We start from the raw sequence: 15,385 nt of genomic DNA on the forward strand, positions 1-15,385 counted from the left end.
AGCATAGGGGATTATAAACTCTGATGCCATGTCTGTGCTAGCCAAATGACTCGTTAGTGACAAGGGGTGTTAGCCGTGGGTGCAGCTAACTGCTGTTTAGCTACCACTGCAGACAAGGAGAAATGGTGCTGAGAACTGCAGCACAATGGTTTTCCCCCAGGAATAGACATACCCCTGGTTGTCTGCCAGCGTGTACATCACCTCGTCTAGATATTTACCTACTTTTACAACAGGCTACATAAAAAGCTGTAGCAAAGTCAGTACAAACTAAAATTTCATACAGACAATGACTTGTTTATATTGCTCTAGATACTATACACTGAAATGTAAGTACAATATTTATATTCCCATGGATTTATTTTATAATTCTGTGGTAAAAATGAGACAATCAGCCATTTTTCAGGAATAGTGTGCTGTGACACTTTTGTATTTTTATGTCTGATTTTGTAAGCAAGTAGTTTTTAAGTGAGGTGAACCTTGAGGTAGGCAAGACAAATCAGACTCCCGAAAGGGGTACAGTAGTCTGGAAACGTCGAGAGACACTGCTGTAGTGGGATGTGTGGATGACCTCTCTTTCTGAAGTGGTGCAGAACATGGTTTGTTTGTACTTACACTTGTAAAAGCTATTTTTGGTGCCGGTTGTGACATTTGTTGTCAGCAACAGGTTGTCTACATGAGCAAAACAAGGGTATCGTTTGCTAGCTCAGAGTTTCCTCTGGTTGTATGTATTGGTAGGATTGCTGTAGAATGAAGGGGAAGTTCAGGCCACAGAACCCATGGATCTGGGGTTCATTTATGTGGGAGGCATGTGTGTCTTGTTCCATGGTCCTCATGGCAGCCATATTCTTATGGATTCGGTGACTGCTCTTGCCCTGCTTTCCTCCTGTGTGCTATGAAAACTTGCCTGAGGGGGATTCTGGGGCAGCAGCCTGCAGGGCAACCCAAGATCACTACTTCTCTCGGCACTGGCCTTCATGGATCTCCTGAGATCTTCAGACTTGCCATTTCTTGTGGGGCCAGAGCCCCACCCCGATGAAAAGCTGCAACAGCTACTTTGCAAGTGGGAGCTTTCAGAATTTCCTGCCCCGCTGAGGCTATGTACAAACACAGGAGATTATCTGTCCCTTTGCCCAGATCCACAGCAAGTAGAAATAAAATAACAGCCAGATATCTTTGAAAAATCTTCTTCCTGCTTTGCCTGAGCATGACTGTATCATGCTGACCCTGGCTAGAATCTTTGACAAGAATGGTGTGATTTTAGCCAGTACTAAGTATTTAATTCCTGTGCCCCTGCTGAAAACAGAAGGCATATTTTTTTATGGCGGTAGCATTTTACAAGAGTCTTTCATCTTACCGATGTAACCTAACTGAAGTTTGCATGGCTATAAATAAAGGTAAATTTTGACCCACGTTGTTTCATAGCATCTTTTTGCTTTATACCCCTCAGAATGTTATTTCCCCCTTTCATGTCCTGATATTAATAGCCATGAGTTGTTGGAATGTGTGGTATGCCCCTTAGTTTGGGACCAGTGGATAATTTCCCTTGTGTTCATTGTGATCATTGTCTAACGAGAGACTAGACACAGAATAGTTGTTCTTGTTTCCAGGTTGCATTGAGAAGGCAGCAGGCCCAAGAAGAAGAGCTGGGGATCAGCCATCCCATCCCTCTGCCAAGTGCCCCGGAGCTCTTCGTTAAGAAGGAAAACAATGGTGGCAGCTCCTGTTTATTGTTGGAAAACAGCAGCCCGACACATTCAACAAACACAGCAACTACAGCATCCACCACCCCATCAGGTAAGGGAGTGGGGGGGAGAAAAGTGGGGGTTCTGGTAACTCTAATGAAGAGAGCTTGTTTCAGAGAGATGCTAGTTTTTGTTTTCCATGCTTGTTATAGCTGCAGTGACAGGTCTGCTGTGTGTTTCCTTCTCTTTTCTTTCCCACAGAGCAACACTGCTGCGGAAAAAAATCTGACAGAAAAGGTGTGTGTGGGGGGGAAGGGGATGCAGCAAGCAATTTTTCATATTTTTTCTTTTTTCAAAAACATGTGGAAATCAAAATGGAAAATTTCAGAAACCATCAGCCAGCTCTTCTACTATATATATGTGTAGGCATGAAACAAGTCTGCAAACTGAATGCAATCATTTCCATTCATATCCGGGATTTAAAAGAGTTCTCTCAACGCCATTGTGGCTGAAAATGAAGCCCCTTGGGCCACATCCACAGCTGATGTAAATCATCATAGTTCCCTTGGTGTCAGTGGGGCAATGCTGATTTACACCAGCTGATGATCTGATGCTTTGTCTTTACAAAACCTCACATAATTAGAAATAACAATGGGTCATAACCAAAAGTGAAACCAGCTTCACCGACTTCCATTGTCCCAACTGAGAGAGATGAAAAAGCAAACGAGCACGGTGAGAAGGAAACTGGATTTTCGTTTAGGTTTAGTAACCAAGGGGATGTTAGTAATACAGGTAAAGCAATGTGTTAAAAATATGTTTGCGAAATGGACATTGTCCTACTAATTAACTAAAAATCACCTCTGGCCAGGGTGCTTCTGTGTGTCAGCTAGCCGGCACCATTGCCCGCTCCAGTACATTTAGAGCTTAATTCCTGCACCTGCCAAATGGAATTGCTATATCCCACGTTGACCAGGCAACCCCTCTGGGTCCAATCCCTGTACACACAGAATAGCAATTCCATGATTTGCGTGTGTTAAGAGGGTATTGTTTTGGGTTGTGTTTAGAAAAATTGCTTGTTGGAATTAACAAGTCAGATTTTGTTTTCATTCAGACAATCCTGTTCGGACTCACGGTCAACCAAAGATGATCTTTTCATAAAAAGAAATATATTTGGAACACTGGGTTTTGTTTGTGGTGGGGAAGGCTGGTTAAGGATTAAAACAGCTTGTGAAATCACTTCCAGAGATTGAGGTTAATTCAGACAAAAGAGGGGGAAAACTTACTCAGATAAATCCAGAAAATGAGATCACGTTGCAATCAGTGAAACACTCAGGAACTTCAGCCTCAATGGATATACAATGGAGTATTTAACCTACTCAGTTTTTACTGCAATAAAAATGTGCATTCAGCACCCGTGGTAATATTATAAAAATACACAGATCCATAAAAAGATCCTCAGAAAACTTTATGCTGGACTGAAAAATGTAAAGTGTAAATATTGCCAATTTAAAAATCTTTAGAAATGTTTTAAAGATGTCAGTAAAGGACTAATTAATTATAAACATCTTTCAGGCCACTCTTTTTTTAAGCGGAGTGTCTTTGTCAGTGTGACAGATAATTACGTTCTTCAACATAATAGCTCCATGTTCTTCTTTAGCATTTTAATAAATAGCACCATGTAGGCAGCAGCATTGATAATATTGTGCTTAGACCTTTGAAAAGTAGATGCATTTCCAACAAAAGACAAAATAGGGGTCAGCATTCCTTTGCCAGAAATGAATTCAGAAATCATGTACAGCATCTGGGGATGAAAAGTTTGGCTGAGATTTTCAAAAATAGGAGCCTATGTCATAGAATCATAGAATACCAGGGTTGGAAGGGACCTCAGGAGGTCATCTAGTCCAATCCCCTGCTCAAAGCAGGACCGATCCCTAATTTTGCCCCAGATCCCAAACGGCCCCCTCAAGGATTGAACTCACAACGCTGGATTTAGCAGGCCAATGCTCAAACCACTGAGCTATCACTCCCCCCAAATATAGAGTCATAGAATATCAGGGTTGGAAGGGACCTCAGGAGGTCATCTAGTCCAACCCCCTGCTCAAAGCAGGACCAATCCCCAATTTTTGCCCCAGATCCCAAATGGCCCCCTCAAGGATTGAACTCACAACCCTGGGTTTAGCAGGCCAATGCTCAAACCACTCAAAGCACCTAAATAAGACCCTGATCCTCTAAACACTGACACATATGCATAACTTCAACCACATGCATGGTCACATTAGTGAACTCCTGGCCCAGTTGAAGTAATTGGGAGTTCTGCCATTGACTGCAGTGAAGTACTGTTTTCACTATTGACTTTGATGTGACTACTCATGTCCTTCAAGTTAAGGATGCACATAATTATTTGCAGGAGTGAGGCCCGAGCGGCCTGATTTTCAGCACCGTGCACCTGGCTACTTCTACAGAAGTCACTGTTCAGCATCTTTGGAAATTAAGTTTCTTAGCTGCCCAAATTGAGATTTATGCACCTAACTTGGTCTTTAGTTATTTTATGTGTGTGAACGTTTTCCTCCCTAGATACAAGTACACAGGTATATGTGTCTATATTAACATATATAGATTAAACTTCCTTTGCAGGGGATCTTTATATGGTTAAGATGATGCCAGCCCTAGTATGAGAGCTGCAGAGAATCTTCCCCTTTGCAATCCAGGGTGTTTTCAGGTATCCTGCACTTGTGTTTAACCAGTTTTTAATGTTACTCTCAAGCGAGAGTTTAATAAGTCACCTGATTTGGAGACGAAATGAGTGAATTGCGCGTTAATGGAATGAGGGGACATTGGGGGTGTGGAAAAGCAAAACAAAGGGGGCGGCAGTAAGGAAAAACTCCACTTTTAAAAATAAAGAGTCTAGGAATCCGATTTCGGTGACCAACCATATCATGAAAGACCCAAAGCCTTCAAACGTGCCATGTGAATGAAACATAATGATGGCTTATGGTGAATCTGGTATGTACTTGGGCGGCCACAGTGCTATTTTTAGTGCACTAGCTTGCAGAGAGCTAGCACATGTCTGTCCACCCACACTGGGAAGCTCCGTTCCAGCTGTGGTGTAGACACACCCTAAGAAAGATAGCAGGCCCTGCCTCACTCTCATGAAAAGGAACTGCAGGGGTTGAATAGGGCTGGTTCATAGCAGCCTGGTGAGTGGGCCCTATTTTGGAAGTGGTGTTGTTGTGCCCCAGAGTCTAAACTTTCACTGAAAATAAAAATGAAGTCCTTAGCTCTGACAGTTGAAAAGATAACCTTCCAAATATGAATGGAATATAATTGATGGAGCGGTGCATGCCTGAGTCTGCAGGCAGCCTGAGCTCTGAATTCTGAACTGCTCCCCTTCATCTCCTTGGCATTAGGGAGAGAGATTGCAGGATGACCCTTCCCCAAGGAATGTGTGGGGAGGAGAGAGAGGTTGGTCAAAGAAGGGAGCGGAGATAGAGGAGATGGCCCAACACACCACTGCATACAGCCCTTCCCAAGGACAAAAGCCCTGTTAGTGCCCCACTGTGCTAGGTTCTGTACAAACACATAGTCCCTGGCCACCCTATATAGATGAGACAGACAAAGGATGGAAGGGGCAACAGAAACACAGCGTGGGGAAGTGACTTGCCCAAGGAAAGATCATACAGTAGGTCAGTGTCAGAGATAGGGTTAGAAGCCAGGTTTGCTGAGTGCAGTCCTCTCCACTGGATCACGCTGCCTGACCTTTCACAGGGCCTTTTTTTTATGTAGATGCAGCAGTTTGGAAAAGAACCATTTACAGTAGTAGTCAGTACTCACTGAGTCAAACCATGCCCTGAGCTGGAGGCAGACTGCTTTCACTGCCACGCAGGAGAACCATGTGGACACCCAGGAGGACTCCTGTGAGGACAAATCTCTCTCTGTTGAACATTAGTACATAGTACACAGGAGGTCATAGTGACAGTTGTTAATTCTATTCCTTATGCTGTTGGCTTTAAAGGCTTAGTAGTTTTCCTTTTGAACTTCATCAGACTGCACATAGTTTGTGTGTGAAAGAGTCACACAAATCAGATAGGGTGCCAGGGAGAGAGGGACTTTCCTCATTGTATCCATTTTATTGGCAGGTCAGAAATATTATGACACCTTGAGAAACCAGAGACAATTTTTCAGACCTCTTGCGACGCGCCGTTTTTGGAAAAGAGGCAGAATGAGACGTATTGGCACTAGCACAGCAGCTTGCCCATGTACCGTTTCAGTCTTGGCGATAGTGTTTAGATTGAAAGGTGCTTATTATCTTCCAGAATCCGAAAGAAAAGAAACATGGGAGTTTGCAGGATAGTCGGCAGGAATAGCATGGGAGCAAATGAAACAGTTTGGCAGGACAGATACAGAACTTCCGTAAGCAGATCTCATTGTTACTGAGCAATTTTCCTGAAAAAGTATCATCTGGTTTAACTGTAGTGCACAGATATTGTAATGCTCAGTAAAAAGCCAGGATTCAGGAGCATTTTTAGAGCAACAGTGAGTTCCTCGTGTTTTGTTTTGTTAATTAAATGTAGTGGGCAAAATTCGGAGATGAGTCTTAGGGGAGACTGAGCTGATGTGATTGTACCTTTCAAATGGCCTTTCTTTTAGTCCCAGAGTCATCTACGTTCCCCACAAATGTGATATCCCTGTACTTCTTTGGTTTACATCAGAAATGCAGAGCCATGAAATGAAGGTTGCAGAGAGAGCTGCTCACATGAAAGGAAGGAATCTCACGTCATTTTCATGGAAGAAATGTAATAATTTGTGCCCTCATTTTGCGGTTTTGTCACACGTTATGCCTTGGCAAGTTGGGAGGTATGGGCGTGACATACACATTGAGGAGACCAGAAGATGCTGTAGGATACTTCAACTTTCTGGGTCTCCCCCATGTGATGCAACTGAGACTCCGCCAAGACTTAGCATACTAAAGCTCGACCTACTTATCACCAGGCAGCTTTACACATTGTGGGCTGCTTCTCTCTGTTAGGTCTCGTACAACCTTAATCAGGGCATCATTTCTTTGCCTCCATAATGACACTGGTTCTGATCAAGTTAAATGTACCATTATTAGCACTTAGTAATCCATTTCCAGGGTCGAGCGCACCTAGCTCAGTGGTCCCCAGTCCTGATTAGGGGCATCTGGGTGCCACTTGGGTATAAATATTTGAAAGTACTCCAATTTCATTTCAGATAACACATAGGTTTAACAAAATCTGTAATCTTGCCAGTATATAGGAGAAAAGGTCCAGATGAAATACAGAACCGACACTTTGTTAATGTCACTGGACTAAAAAAATTGAAGGTTTAGTTCATTGTTATTTTTCCTTTTGATACATTTATCATGAATGATGGAAACAAAGGTGTTTCTTCATATTTCACTAGGTAGGACCTCCCTTTAAGAGACTGTTGGCGGACTGGCATGGTTTATCTACATATTGTTAGGTAGTTATGTGGTTACTGGTCCACTGGCAAAGAAGCATTTAAGTGTTTACAAGTAGAGCCTTGAAGATCCGCGGATATCTTCTTTATAGCATCCGTGTTTGTGGATATCTGCAGACCATTTTTGTGGATTGTGGATACAGATGCGGATAAAATCTCCCCTTTACCCTTTAATTTCCTCCTTTCCTTCTTTTCTGTTAGTCTTTCACTATGTTCATGCTTAAACAAGAGGGTGTGTCGGGGTATGGAGGAGTAGGTTCTTATGCCCCTGTATGGGGTACCCAGTCCAGTCACAATTAGCTCTAAAACAAAGGAAAATTTAGGCAATGGTTATTACTGATGAGCTATTAGATTGTGAGATAGTCTCCCAAGGGAACTGGAAAAAGCCCCATTGCTTGGGTGATTTTCAAACTGGGCTGGACAAAGACCCATGGAAAAATATGGAAATGGACAATCCTGCACTGTCAGGCATGTGGGCTAAAGAACCTGCCAATAATAGCTCTTTTCTATTTCTGATGTCTATGATTCAGTACTGGATTTGTAGGCGGTATTGGACAGTGGGATGGATGTGACCTCAGAGTACACAGCCATTGCAACAATGACAAGTCTTCTGCTTGCTGTGAGTTCTCTATACAGGGGATACCTCTTGTCGAGCAAGTGAGGTACTACTGGTTCTCTCTTTGTTGCTTTGGTATAGCCATATTGAGGAATGCCGCAGAGACTCCTGAGCATCTCCTTATAAAAAGGGCATAGATAAATCTGAGAGAATCAAGAGAAGGGTGGCAGAAATGATATACGGCTTGTCGAAAAGGAGACTAAGGGTGGATATTACAGTCTATAAATATCTGAGCAGTAATAATATGAAGGAGGAGGAGTGATTATTTACAGGACTTGAGACCGCATAACAAGGAGCAATGGCTTGAAACTAAAAAAAGGAAAAAATTAAATTAGACAGTAGACACTTTTTTTCCTACCTGGAAGTGCAGTTAGGCAATAGAATGACCTGCCTAAGGACAAGGAGGTAAGTGAAGCATCGTAAGCATAGGCCGCGAGTTATATATAGCCTGTGCTCCACCAATATTGAGGAACGTGGGCCCAGCTTCACCAATGTTTGGGCTTATATTTTCAGAGCCGTCCTGTCCATAGGATGGACCGGGGCAACCGCCCCAGGCCCCGTGCTTTGGGGGGCCCTGTGCTTCAGGGGCACACTGGGTCCAGGGCGGCCTGGGGGGCCTGGTGCTGGCAGCCACGAGCGACCCGGCCCCAGCCTGCCCTGCCCTGCTCTGCCTCTTTCTGTCCCTGCTCCGCCTCTGCCCCACTCCACCCCTTCCCCCAAGTCCCCGCTCCACCTCTTCCTGACCCTGCTTTGCCCCCATTCCACCCCTTCCGCCAAACCCCAGCCCTGCCTCTTTCTGGCTTTTGTCCCCGAGTGACATTGGGAGCCAGTGGGATGGGGCAGAGCGGGGCGGAATGGGGCTGGGTTGGTCGCTGCCGCCGGCTCCAGGCGCCTCACTAACCCTCCCAGGCCGGCCTGGACCCTGCGTCCTCCTGAAGCACAGGCCCCCACAAAGTGCGGGCCCAGGGCAGTTGCCCTGGTCTGTCCTATGGTCGGGACGGCTCTGCTTGGACCCATTCTGGGCACCACCAAAAATTATACAAACCTGGTGCCCATGATCGTAAGAGGTGTTTAGGACAGAGGTGGGCAAACTACGGCCGGCGGACCACATCCTGCCCGTGGGCCCCATCCTGCCCGGCCCCTGAGCTCCCAGCCAGGGAGGCTCACCCCTGGCCCCACCCCTGCTGTTCCCTTTCCCCTCTGTTCCCCCTCCCCCGCAGTCACACCGCTGCGTGGACAGTGCTCTGGGTGGCTGGGCGGCGTGTTCCTGCAGGGCAGTGCAGCAGTGTGTCCGGCTCTGGCCGGGCGGCGCGACTGCCAGACGTGCTGCTCTGAGCGGCACGGTAAGGGGGCCGGGGCCAGGGGGTTGGATAAGGGGCAGAGGGTTCCAGAGGGCAGTCAGGGGACAGGGAACAGGGGTTGGATAAGCGTGGGAGTCCTGGGGGGCCTGTCAGGGAGCGGGGGTTTGGATAGGGGGAGGGGCTGTCAGGGAGTGGGAGTCCCAGGGGGGCCTGTCAGGGGGCGGTCAGGGTCCCTGGAAGGGGGCGGTCAGGGGACAAGGAGTGGGGAGGGGTTGGATGGGTCGGGAGTTCTGAGGGGGGCAGTCAGGGGGTGGGAAGTGGGAGGGGGCGGATAGGCGGTGGGGGCCAGGCTGTTTGGGGAGGCACATCCTTCCCTACCCGGGCCTCCATACAGATTTACATATATATATCTCCCTCCCTCCCTCCCTCCCCTAAATCCTGAAGTATCACATATGCTTGCTTAAGGCCCAGACAACATTGTGGAAATACTAATGCAGCAGAACTATAGCAAGACTGAAATTGTCCAAGTGGAAATCTTGGGTAAAATGTTCATGACTTTCTTTTCCAGTTTTCAACTTGCTTGAACATTTCTGATGAAATTTCAAAACTTTTTGAAAAACTAGTTAAACAATGTGGGGGAGATAGTGGGGAGGAAGGTCGCTAAAAACTGTTTTCCCGCCAACTCCAGAGAAGAGCTTGTTAAGGGGATTCGTCACCCTGATGCATATGCTGGGGAGAGCTGTCTGCATTGCCATATGGAAATGGAGGAGGAGCCAGTGGGTTTGTACACAGTGTGAATGCACCAGGGCCATACTTCTCACTGGTGGGAACAGCGAGCTGCATCTGCTGCTACGCCTCTAAATCTTGCTGTCGTTGGCCAGGGGCTGGATAAGTGTGTTTGGAGTACCCAAGGCACATGCTGGTGCTGAGGCTCTTTTCCCTGGGTCCTGCTGTACTTCAGAGGTTTCCTTTTACTAGGGCTTTCTTTGATTAATACAGGGGGGAAATGCTGATAAATTATTTCCTTGTTTTTTTCAGAACATTATGGTGGATCCTCTTTTACTTGGGCTTCTCTGAGTCTGCAGCACCTTTTGGATCAGCCTTTCTGACATATAGTGAGATTTTCAAAGGCACAGATGAGAGAGATCCTCAGCTGGGGTAAGCTGTCATCATGCTCCATTGACTTCAATGGTGACAATTTACACCAGCAAAGGATCTGCCCTAGGTGTCTGGCTCCCGTTGAAAGCCAGTGGGAGTTGGTTGCCTGTCTGTGCTTTGTGCCTCTGAAAATTGCCCCCATAATCTGATATTGGTAGTAGATTTGCATCCGAATTTGGGGGGTTACCTGTTCTTGGCATATGTTATAAACACTGAGACAAAGAATTTTGGTCCATTATAATTTTTTACCGGGACACTGTATTATTAATCTCTCTGTGGCTAACCTCTTGTTCCTTCCCGTGCCCTTGAAATTTTTCCTATTATTTATCTGAATGTGTGGTGTTTTGCTAATGTTTGTTGGTTTTTTTAGAAAAAACAAGATTAAAAGTGGAGACTACAAGATTATTGCACACTTTCTTAATTAAATCCTGGCACTGTCCCATTTGTTTCTTTGCCCCATATTTTATACTTCACAAATCCTGGTTCTTTCTGTTTACTTTTTGACAGTCCTTCCTTATTTATAGGGCCCTACCAAATTCACAGACTGTGAAATCTGGTCTCCCCCTGTAAAAATCTGGTCTTTTGTGTACTTTTACCCTATACTATACAGATATCACGGGGGAGACCAGCATTTGTCAAATTGGGGGTCCTGATCCAAAAAGGAGTTGCAGGGAGGGTCACAGGGTTATTTTACAGGGGTCGTGGTATTGCCACCCTTACTTCTACGCTGCCTTCAGAGTTGGGTGGCTGGAGAACAGCAGCTGTTGCCCAGGTGCCCAGCTCTGAAGGCAGCGCCCCGCCAGCAGCAGGGCAGAAGTAAGGGTAGCAGCACCGCCAAGCCACCTACAATAACCTTGCGACAAACCCCTCAACTTTTTTTTGGATCAGGACCCCTACAATTATAACACCATAAAATTTCAGCTTTAAATAGCTGAAATCATGAAATTTATGATTTTTAAAATCCTACGACCATGAAATTGACCAGAATGGACCGTGAATTGGGTAGGACCCTACTTATTTAAAGGCTTGGCAGAATTTGATTTTTATTTGTTTTATAATTTTGACAGATAATACTGATGTTTATTTTTAAGCATTTTTTTCAATTTTTATCGATTTTAAATTTTCACAGCTGCATATAATTGTGGGGGGTCAACATCACATGTAAAAATATACAAAGTTTGAAATTCTAAGAAGGTCGCAATCAGCATTTTTCCTGCTTTGCGTATCTGCAAATTTCTAGAATTATCAATGGAAATATTTCTGCATCGGTTTGAGTGTACTGTGAAATCAATGTTTACCAACATTTACTGATCAAAACCTAGTTCTTCCAAGCCTACTTATTTATCATATTGGCCCTTATTTCATATTTAGTGTATTTATTGCTAGATGGTCTATGTGACCACTAGCTTAGCTTTGAACATTTTCTTTCTAGATTTTTTCTTTCTGATGCTTATTCACATTCACCCCTTCCCTAAACTTGTCTTAACTGTGGTGTTCAGTCTATGATCACACAATGCTTGCTCTACTTTATTTGCTGTCTGACTCCAGCTGTTTGTTAATAGTGATAAGAGCACCCCACCCAGACTCTGCCTGGGAAACTCAACCCTTAAAGACCCTAGTACCATACAGTCCTTCCTCTCTGAAGTGTATTGTCCTTGTTTTCACTTGTGTTTGCTCTCCTATTAGTCAAAATTACAAATTTGACTAGATCAATCAGTTCATGGAATTCCTACGCACATGGTATTCCACCATACATCCAGGAGGAGATTTTTGAAGGCTCATATCTACTTAGGTGCCCAGCTTGTAAAGGAAGGTGGGTTTTTGCATTTAATCATACCTTCTGTGCTGCATAAAATTAAGGACAACATTTTCAAACTTGGGTGCCTTGCTATAGGCACCCATAAATCTAGACCAGGGGTGGCCATCCTGAGCCTGAGAAGGAGCCAGAGTTTACCAATGTACATTGCCAAAGAGCCACAGTAATACGTCAGCAGCCCCCCCATCAGCTCCCTTCTCCCAGCACCTCCCACCCACTGGCAGCCGCACCAGTCAGCGCCTCCCCCTTCCTCCCCATCAGCTGTTTCGTGGCATGCAGGAGGCTCGGGAGTGAGGGGGCGGGAGGAGTGAGGGCACGGCAGGCCTCGGGGGGTGGGGAAGGGGTGGAATGGGGGCAGGGCCTGTGGCAGAGCCAGGGGTTGAGCAGTGAGCACCCCCTGGGCCGTTGGAAAGTTGGCGCCTGTAGCTCCAGCCCCGGAGTTGGTGCCTATACAAGGAGTCGCACATTAACTTCTGAAGAGCCGCATGTGGCTCCGGAGCCACAGGTTGGCCACCCTGATCTAGACTTATGCAGCTAAATAAACAGCCTAATTTCTGTTGACTCTGAACCATTGAGAGCTGCAGGGTATCAAGAGCTTTGAATCAGCTGATTTATTTAGATATTTAAATATGGTTTTTATGTGTCTCAGTTTAGGCACCCTGTTTGAAAAATTGGCCCTAACTTCCTTTCTAATTCTCCTTGATACCTTTGGCTAAATTTTCAGAGAGGTCGCTACCAGGTTTCTCTGTATACACAGGCCATTTACACACTCAGATCCAGATCCTCAGCTGCTGCAAAACATCATAGCTCCAAAGATCTGGCCCTCGGTTGCTGTGCATTATTGCTTTTGTATGTAACTGATAGATTGTGCATGAACAAAAGTCGTTTGCGGTCAGTTTGCATTTTCATGGACACATGTTTTTGCAAGTATAAATTCTATCACTTGCATACACTTGCATACACGTACAAGAATTGTGTGTGCAAGTTATTTGCACTCACTAATGCAGGCCACTATATACATATAGATGGTTCTATACCATTTCTAGTCATATCGCTACCAAGAGTGTGTCTGCATAATAAAAAGAAAAAAACCCCTCCCATTATTACTAGTTGGTGTTTTTCAGAAACCTTTTGGATTTCTGTCATCATGTTGCTTCTAATCAAGTGGTCTCTAGCATTCCGACCATAAGCTTACTCCCTTTGTTATTTTTAGTGTGAGCTATAACGATTTTATCCCAGTCATATTTCCTCCAAGGTCTTCTATCTCAGATACTTGTAAAGCTATGCCTCCCTAATAATGTTTTCTTTGATCTTGTTAATGACTTAAATCCATACTGATTTTGTTTCTCCTCCTCTTGTGTTTGCTCCTCTGAATCTGCAGGATGTTTTTTTTATCATTGTCTGGGCTTTTAGTTTTCTTTCCCAATTTCTTTTTCCATAATATTTCTTCCTTTTTTTAAAAGAAGTTCTTGCATTATTTAACCGATGTTCCTATTAAAAATTTAATTCTCATATGTTATATTATAGTAAATTTAAATATTTGTAGTTTTCTCTCACTCACTCACTCACACACACACACACGTCATGCTCATAGCAAGTGCAGTGAGGTTGAAAACTACATTTCATTATAACCCCTTATTTTACATGCTCATAATTTTCTAAAACACTAACCTTTTGGGCCCCAGTCAGGCAAACACTCCTACATGTTGGTAATTTTATGCACATGAACAATCCCATTGAGTATAAATATCCCTATGCATTAAGTTACAAGTGTGCATGAGTTTGGAGGATCAGGGACTTAGTCAGAAATTTTGAATGCTTGCTCTCTGTCCAAGGGTGAATTTTTTTATGTGTGAAAGTTTGAGCAAAATGTCAGTTATTTTTGAATTACGCCTTTTTACTCAGCAATGTAACAAACTGCTGACAACTCTGTAAGTTGTTTGTAGTGTTGTTGTAGCCATGTTGGTCCCAGTATATGAGAGAGACAGTATATGAGAGGTAGTATTTTTATTGGATCAACTACTGGTGAGGTAATAACTTTTATTGGATCAATTTCGGTTGCAGAGAGAGATGAGCTTTCGAGCTACACAGAGCTCTTCTTCTGGTCCATAGCTCGAAAGCTTGTTTCTTTCACCAACAGAAGTTGGTCCAATAAAAAATATTACCTCACCCACCTTGTCTCTCTCACCTTGTAAGTTGGAGAAGGACTATAATATGTCAACTATCAGGACTGGTGTCTTTATTTGATTTGGGGGGAAATTGCTTTTTATAATTTAACAAAATTAGGAATACTTTAATGTTGCATACTGAACACATGCAGTAGATTTTTTTGAGAGGTGCATGCTTAAGGATGAACAAATTGGGCCCAATCCACTTCCACTGAAATCAGTGGGGGTGTTTCCAGTGACTTCAGGAGGAGTTGGATGTAAATAAATGCACAACTGAGAAGCTCCGAACGTACAGTGTCCCACCCACTGGCCAGCCCTCCTGCCTCCTTGTTATTTTCTCAAATTGTTTTGCCTTTTAAAATAGTTTTTGTCGTTTAAAGTGAACTACAGACCTTACAGTGACTTTTTTAAAGTATGATGAGAACAAAAGGAATCCTAATAGTAATATTGGACCATTATTTGATGGAAATGGTAGAATTGTCAATAGTAATGCAGAAAATGAAGGAGGTTTCAATAAATGTTCCTGTTCTAAACCTGTGGAAATGCCAGATGATGAAGTCACATTATATGATGAAGATGAAATACTTTCCATTCTAACAAAAACTAAGGAGGGTGTTAAACAGCAGCTACTAAAACTAGACATTTTAAATTAGCGGGTGCAGATAACTTGTATCCAAGAGTTTTGAAAGAGATGGCCAAGGATCTCTCTGAACCACTAATGTTGATTTCTTTTTCAATAATTCTTGGGGCACTAAGGAAGTTCCAGAAATTGGGTCACCTTGATTCTGGGGGCAAGTTTAGCTTTCAGCATAGGTTAGAACAGGGTCAGGGATCTTCTAACCTGCACAGGATAAAAAAAACGTTAGGGACCATTCTGTCAGCATAGTCTGGTAGTTAGGGCACTTAGTTAGGATATGGGAGACCCAAGTTCAAATCCCTGTTCCAGTGACTATTTAATTATTCATAAATAGTAGAACAGCTTCAAGAGGAGAAAGCCACATGCCAGAATATCCCACAGTCCAGTGGTTAGGGCACTCTCCTGCAATAGCAGAGATGCAAATTCAGATCCTTTCTCCACATCAGACAGAGGGGGGAATTGAATCTGGGTCTCCCACATTGGTCCCCTAACCACTGAGCTAATGTGTACAAGGGAGGTGCCAAAGCAA

General features: G+C 44.1%; 1 protein-coding gene across 1 annotated transcript in view; it reads left to right on the top strand.

Annotated features, from left to right (window-relative positions):
• DMRT1 (doublesex and mab-3 related transcription factor 1) overlaps nucleotides 1-15,385 on the top strand; it is an 85,220-nt gene that overhangs the window by 4,075 nt on the left and 65,760 nt on the right. Inside the window, exon 2 of the mRNA XM_073346247.1 lies at nucleotides 1,608-1,794. Within this exon, the coding sequence (XP_073202348.1) occupies nucleotides 1,608-1,794 (187 nt within the window). The remainder of the gene's footprint in view (nucleotides 1-1,607; nucleotides 1,795-15,385) is intronic.

Source organism: Lepidochelys kempii, chromosome 5 (assembly GCF_965140285.1).
Source record: "Lepidochelys kempii isolate rLepKem1 chromosome 5, rLepKem1.hap1, whole genome shotgun sequence".
Taxonomy (NCBI): Eukaryota; Metazoa; Chordata; order Testudines; family Cheloniidae; genus Lepidochelys; species Lepidochelys kempii.